The sequence below is a fragment of the Phaseolus vulgaris genome, chromosome 9 (assembly GCF_051622355.1).
Source record: "Phaseolus vulgaris cultivar YP4 chromosome 9, ASM5162235v1, whole genome shotgun sequence".
Classification (NCBI taxonomy): Eukaryota; Viridiplantae; Streptophyta; class Magnoliopsida; order Fabales; family Fabaceae; genus Phaseolus; species Phaseolus vulgaris.
The window spans coordinates 12,206,691-12,214,289 of NC_143506.1; the positions used below are offsets into that span (position 1 = coordinate 12,206,691).

At 32.4% G+C, this 7,599-nt stretch overlaps 1 protein-coding gene across 3 annotated transcripts; it reads left to right on the forward strand.

Annotated features, from left to right (window-relative positions):
• The first annotated feature begins 1,712 nt into the window (after nt 1–1,712).
• On the forward strand, nt 1,713–7,313 carry LOC137823151 (prolyl oligopeptidase family protein). Of its 3 annotated transcripts, none has more exons than XM_068628296.2 (7): nt 1,828–2,133; nt 2,234–2,314; nt 2,938–3,406; nt 4,076–4,270; nt 4,907–4,936; nt 5,218–6,327; nt 6,608–7,313. In XM_068628296.2, the coding sequence occupies exons 3-7, from the start codon at nt 2,981–2,983 to the stop codon at nt 7,157–7,159; spliced, it is 2,313 nt and encodes a 770-aa protein (XP_068484397.1). In that variant the 5' UTR covers nt 1,828–2,133; nt 2,234–2,314; nt 2,938–2,980; the 3' UTR covers nt 7,160–7,313. The 3 variants fall into 3 exon arrangements, with proteins under 3 accessions (XP_068484396.1, XP_068484397.1, XP_068484398.1); XM_068628297.2 differs by having other exon boundaries at nt 1,849–2,133; nt 2,234–2,284; XM_068628295.2 differs by lacking the exon at nt 2,234–2,314 and having other exon boundaries at nt 1,713–2,133.
• Nucleotides 7,314–7,599: the final 286 nt, after the last annotated feature.

The window sequence follows — 7,599 nt, forward strand, 5'->3', positions numbered from 1 at the left end:
ATAAATGAAATAATAGTTTTGTTATTTTTATTCTTTTTAGTGTGAACTATTTAAAAAAAAAAACAATGCACGTTAATTAAGAAAAGTTAATTAGCAGATTTCAGTTACATTAATTTCATTTTTTTTAAAAACACCATCCTTCATTAAAATTTGATACTAAGAATAAAAAATCATTAAAGTAAAATTGCAATAAAAAAATATTTAAGAGTAATTTCATTAAATAAAAAATTAGGATTGATAAATAACAACTAATGATGGTTAAGTGAATATTCTTTTCTAGTATTCATTTTTTTAAACCAACTAAAGATTTATTTTTTGTTTGTTGTGTTGTTTTGTTATGATTGTTTTTTCTTTTTGGTGATGAGGTAAGTGATTGCACCCAACACTCATTGATTCATGTGAGAGGTGGGAGCCAATCCTTTATGGTCAATCACTTTCCTCTTGTAAGGTTTGTGATTTGTCTTCAGCAACAATAATTTAAAGTTTCTTTTAATTATTTTAAGACTAAGCAATTTATGTATATAAATATTATTTCAAAACAAGTTTACAAAAGATTAACATAATACATAAGAATTACGTCTTCATTGTTTTGAAACTTAACATGATGTACACGTTATAACTTCTTGTTCAATCTTCGGCAATGAACTAAAATACTATTGTTATCTCGTCATCTACACTCATACGTAAACTTTGTGCTTCATTTTTATCATTTAGTCGGAATTTTCGAGGTTATGGCAATGACAATTTTTGTATGTTTCTGAATTTGAGTTTACTAGAATCTAGTGATTGGATTCAGAAACCAAATTATTTTAAAGTTTGATTGTGACTCGGGTCACACTAAAAGTTGAAGAATTTTTAGCTCATGAAATTTTATCTCTTAATTATTAAACTAATTATTTTTTTAAAAAAAAAGATAAATTGTGATAGCATAATTTATAATAATTAAAAGATAAAATTATATTAAATTAGTAAAAATTCCAGAAATTATTGGAATCTTACTATAAAACTAAATAATTTTAATTATTGATAAATTATAGTTTATGCATTATATATATATACAGAGAGAGAGATAAATATAGATAGATATAGATATGTAGTGTTGATAATTAGTTTTCTATTAATGACTGAAGTTGTTTATTTTATCTTTTAAAGCTAAATGTTCACCTTAGAAAATGATATCCACGAAACTATATAAGTTATAAATAACAAATATAAAGGAGTTGAAATAGTTTTTATTTTAGAAAGTATAAAAATTATAATTTTCATGAATTAATTTATAGTAAGATATTTTATTTATAAGTGACTTTTAATATTTATACTGTTTGTGGAAAAATAAAATTAAGAATAATTTAATATGACAGTAAACTTGTCACTTTTAATCTTTGACATTATGAGTTTATGCTCTTATAAAAAAAAATCCCTTCTCAATTATTCAATTTACATTAAACAGAAATTATTTAATAGATGCAAACTATCACTGTGTTAAATCAATCCTTATTTGGGACTTAATACATAATATAATTAAAAAAGGTTAAATTTTAAATCTCTAAAACATTAGTTATTTTTAGATAAAAAAAAGTTAAAAGGGATAATAGTTATTTTTTTCCTAAAAAAACACATTTATTAAATAATTTTAATTTAAGGTTCTACTATTTACTTTTTTTGTTTCTTAAGATTTGGCTCTTTTAAGTATTATTTTTTCATAGTTATCTATTCAATTACGAGTGAGATGGAGCATGGGAATCATCCTGTGTCCTCTTAGACTTGTTTGATAACATCGAAAACCATTTTTAAGGCAATAATAATAATAATAATATAGATATAAACAAATTAAATTCTGGAAATTTTATTCAACATTTGTTTCCCTATATCTATCTATCTATCCATCGGAGTCCAACGCCACCAACTGAGCACAGAACAACATCAACAACAACCTCTGCTTGGTTCTTCCTCTTCCTTCTCCACCAAACCTTAAACTTCCACATAACCCAATCAAGTTTTGATTTAGACTCTTATTTCCCATCAAACTATATCTTTGTCTTTCTCTCTCTCTTTCTGCATCCTCGGAACCCAAAATATTCCAACTAAACATTTCTTCCTTTTCATGGCAGATCCTACCCATCTTTCATTCAGGTTAGATTTCAATAATCCTTATTCTCAATTAAACTGGGTCAGCTTTAATTAACGTTAGTCAATTAAAAAATTGTTTTTTTTTTGGCTTTCTGGGTTCTAGTTTCACACGCAGTTTGCGATCGGATCCGGTTACAGTGGATAGACTGACAAGGTTTTAATGGTTCTACCTTCCTTAGTGATCGTAAGGGACTTTGAAATAGGTTGTAGTATTTTAAAATCTATTATGTGATGAAGTGAAAACCAAATAAACACAGAATTTGCATTTTTTTTCCTTTGGTTTGTTACTTACTCCATCTTCTATCTTGCTTGGGGTCCATGGTTTTTTTCGTGTTTTTTCAGTTATGCTGCATTAGTTTATGTACAGGTAGAAGCTTAGACTTAAAACCTGTTTCAAATTATTTGTGCCTGTCAATATCAAGGGTAACTTTTTACCTTCTTTTGTCCCTTTTTTATGTTTTTGGTCCTCCCTTTCTTGTTCTCCACCTGGATAATATTCTCAAGTGATTAGGTTTCATTCTGTACACGTAATTTCTATTGATTTTATGTCACTTATTACAAAATTAAAGTTCTAATTTTGGTCTTTCGAGCACATTCTTCAGTCGGGCTCAATGGTTGAGGAAGTATTCGTGATTAAGCATTGAAGAATCCTTTAATTCCTCTCTATTATTTTTATTGTAATTTAATGGTGGTCCAAATGTTATAAAATTATTTAGCTTGCTTATTGTTTCTTTGAAGTAACACTGTTATTTCTATTTTTTGTTTTGGGAAAGTTCTCTCATCATAATAATCCATGTTCTGTTGCAGTTCAATCTCACACCTTTTGGTGTATCTCTAATGCAATCAGTTGATGAATGAGAAGAGATATTCGAAGCGTCCAAAATCACTGCCTTACAACATGCCTGTGACAGACTCAAATGAGGCGCAGAATTTTGATGATAACATTATTTTCCCTGTTGAAGAGATTGTACAATACCCTTTGCCGGGATACGTGTCACCAACTTCATTAAGTTTTAGTCCTGATGATAGTTTAATCTCTTACTTATTTAGTCCTGATCACTCTTTAAATAGAAAGATTTATGCTTTTGATCTGAAGACCAACGCACAAGAACTGTTATTCAGTCCCCCGGATGGTGGACTAGATGAAAGTAATATTTCTCCAGAAGAAAAGTTGAGGAGGGAGAGGTTGAGGGAGCGTGGTTTAGGTGTGACACGGTATGAATGGGTGAAGACAAGCTCTAAAAGGAAAGCAGTCCTGGTGCCATTGCCTTCTGGGGTCTGTTCATTTATCCTGAAATGCAATTGGTTGAAATTTTGTCTTATGTTTTCATTCAGAAGAGAAAAAGTGCTCATAAGTTTTAAACATACATGTTACACTTTAATTCTTAATGCTGGTAGCCACATCCCAGAAACACACAGGCTTTCATTACTCTAGTAATTATATCATGATGCTTATTTCTGCCCTTTATAATAACACCTGCTTGGAATTAGTTGTCAGCATTTAGATGTTGTCTAGGAATAGGAATAAATTAAACTGAAGCTCCAAATGCTGATTTTTATATATTTATCTTTTTTTGTTTAGGATGGCCTATCATTCTGCAACTATCTAACATAGTTAAAAGGAAGTTGCTGGAGTTATTTACTAACCTCTTCTATTTGTTGTTGTACATGATTTTGAAAGTTGTTTTAACTACAATTTGCATCATTGTCATTGGTATTGAGTAGGGTTTTACCACCCTTACCTGATGATAGGAATATAGGAATCTTATTTATATGTACATAACAATGTTATATCAACCTGTATATATACTTATGTGTTTTGTATAGGTGTGTGTTAGAATGAATATAATTTTCTCTCCTTTTGTATTTTATGTTGAATTTGATATTGATTATTAAATTCAAATAGTCAAGTGTCTAATGGTTATTTCTTTTTCCATATGAACAGATTTATATTCAGGACCTTTCCCTTTCAAAACCCGAGCTCAAGCTTCCAAGTGTATCAGGTTCACCCATTATTGATCCACATCTCTCTCCAGATGGATCAATGCTTGCCTATGTAAGAGACTGTGAGTTGCATGTTCTGAATCTCTTATCTAATGAATCAAAGCAGTTGACCCATGGGGCAAAGGAAAATGGTTTGGTAAGCTCAACACTTGGCTGTTCTTTCCTGTATTTGAGTTACTAAATGCATTTGAGTTCAATGAAAAGAAGTTAATGATTCTTATATATTATCACCTGGCTAATTAACCTAATCTTTTTAGATAAACTGTCTTCAAAGAAAAAAATATTTTAGCAATTTAAAGATTGTATGGTAATGTTTCTTTTTGAAACATTCCAAGGTTCACCTACTTCAAATCAACTGCACATATCCTATTTAATGTTTTTAACTCTATCATGCGTGTTTGACCTCAATTATGAGGCATTTTACTGCTGAATTTGGTTAAGCGTGGTCGTTCTGTCCTTGCTGCCACTGTCCTGGATAATGGTAGTTTAGTGTGCAGTGTTGATTCTCTTCTAGGTTCAATCTAGTAGGACTCCAATGTTTTTTTTTTTTTATGAAAATAAGCTAGACTGAATTAAGATATTTGAAAATTGGAACTTAAGAAGAGTCAATTATTCTTGATCATTGTATAGGATTTAGGTTTGGACTTGTACATTTGTCCCTCATATGATTGCATAAAGTTTTTAGTTTGTTTTGTAGTAGATAAAATATTTTAGTTTGACTTTTACATTATTTCAGTATGAGAAAATTTGACACTGGGTTTGGGTGTTGCAGATTCATGGGCTTGCAGAATATATAGCTCAGGTGAGATTTGCTTTAAATTTTTTTTGTATACTTCTTTAGACTAAATATAATGCTTTGCATTACTTGTACAAATTAGTCCTCCATTCTACTTCTGACCGGGCAAGTTGCATAATATATAGGTTCTGAAATGATGATATTATTTTCTATATCATTGTTAGCTTGTAAAATTTTTGTTACTTTTGAAGTGCCAAAAATAAACTCTTCTTAAAGCTAAAGATGTTGTTATGTGCTGTGAGAAAGGTTTTTATATTTAACAATAACATGTATCTTTTGGATTTCAGGAGGAGATGGAGAGAAAAACTGGATATTGGTGGTCACTGGACAGTAAATATATTGCTTTCACCGAAGTTGATTATTCTGAAATACCACTTTTTAGAATTATGCACCAAGGGAAGAGCTCAGTTGGTTTAGAGGCACAGGAAGACCACCCTTATCCTTTTGCAGGAGCTTCAAATGTTAAAGTGCGCCTTGGGGTTGTTTCAGTTGCTGGAAACTCCATTACTTGGATGGATCTTCACTGTGGGGGCACGGAACAGCAAAACAATGAGGATGAATATTTGGCAAGAGTCAATTGGATGCATGGAAACATTCTCACTGCTCAGATCTTGAACAGACACCACACTAAAATAAAGATTGTTAAATTTGACATTAGAACAGGCCAAAAGAAAAATTTATTAGTGGAAGAAAATGGCAATTGGATCAATATACATGACTGTTTCACACCTCTTGATAAAGGGGTTGCCAAATTTTCAGGTGGATTTATCTGGGCTAGTGAAAAAACAGGATTTAGGCATCTTTATCTTCATGATGCAAACGGGGTTTGTTTAGGACCCATCACTGAAGGTGAATGGATGGTTGAGCAAATTGCCGGACTGAATGAAGCTACAGGTCTAATATATTTTACTGGGACCTTAGATGGTCCCCTTGAGTCCAATTTGTATTGTACTAAATTTTTCATTGATGGAAGTCAACCACTTCAGGTCCCTGTCAGACTTACACACAGCAAGGGGAAGCACATTGTGGTTCTTGCTCACCATATGCGAAGTTTTGTTGATATTCATGATTCCCTTGGTTGTCCTCCTAGGGTGTTACTGTGCTCATTGGAAGATGGAAGTATAATCAAGACTTTATACGAGCATTCATTTACAGTTCCAAGGTTCAAAAGGCTTCAACTTGAGGCGCCGGAGATTGTTGAAATACAGGCTAATGATGGCACTACACTGTATGGAGCTTTATACAAGCCTGATGCTTCAAGGTTTGGACCTCCACCCTACAAAACTATGATCAATGTTTATGGTGGTCCAAGTGTACAGCTTGTTAGTAACTCTTGGCTCAGTACAGTTGATCTGAGAGCACAATATTTGAGAAACCAAGGCATCTTAGTTTGGAAGGTCAGTTCCCTATTTTACATGATTATGCTCCACATTTTGTTGTTTTTGCTTGCTTTTAAATCTTTATGCATCCACATTTTGATGACAACTGCACGATGAAACTCAAATGTGTAGGACATAATTACAATAAATTGAATGTAATTTATGAACCAACCACAGATAACTGAAACATGGAAAATTTTGACACGGTGGCAGTGTACGTTTTTAATCATGAAAATCTAAAAATGTTTTCACCCTTGCATTTCTTATACATGTTAAACATTGGTGTCCTTGTTTACAGCTAGACAATAGAGGAACTGCAAGACGGGGGTTGAAATTCGAAAGCTATTTAAAACACAAACTTGGTCAAATTGATGCTGATGATCAGCTAACTGGAGCAGAGTGGCTTGTGAAAGAAGGGCTTGCAAAAGCTGGTCACATTGGGTTGTATGGTTGGAGCTATGGCGGGTATCTCTCTGCCATGACACTGTCAAGATATCCAGATTTCTTCAAGTGTGCAATAGCTGGTGCCCCTGTTACATCATGGGACGGATATGACACGTTTTACACAGAGAAGTACATGGGGTTGCCATCTGAAAACAAGTCAGGGTATGAAAGTGGTTCTGTTATGAACCAAGTGCACCAGTTGAAAGGGCGGTTGTTGCTCGTGCATGGCATGATTGATGAGAATGTCCATTTCAGGCACACTGCAAGGCTTATCAATGCACTTGTGGCGGCTGGAAAGACATATGAGCTAATAGTTTTCCCAGATGAACGCCACATGCCGCGCCGTCACAGTGATCGGATTTACATGGAAGGGAGGATGTGGGACTTCATTCAGAGGAATCTGTAACATAACTTTTTCTTTCAACTTTTGTGTTTAGTTGAATGGGCATAGTAGTTTCTCAACTTCCTTTACCCAATATTTGGTTTTTATTTCTTCTTGCCTTATAGCTACTTTGATGACTATTTTTGCGACCCTAAAAAGAAACTCTTCTGATATCAAATAACTGAACAACTCTTTAAAATTCAAATAGTGTAGATCTTATGCTATATCCGGAGGAGAAATTATCAATAGACTGGTTTGATCTAAATTCTGAAATATGCATATTGTATATTTATATCATGTATTTAAGTATAATCATAAAATTCTAGTAAAAATATATTAAATTCATGACAAAAATGTCTCATATTGTCTCTTATTAGGTGTTTATGACATTTCCCATTCTGCTACCAAATGAATGGTGCTGTGTGATAAATTGTTTCTTAAAGATGTTGATGTTGTACTCGCAA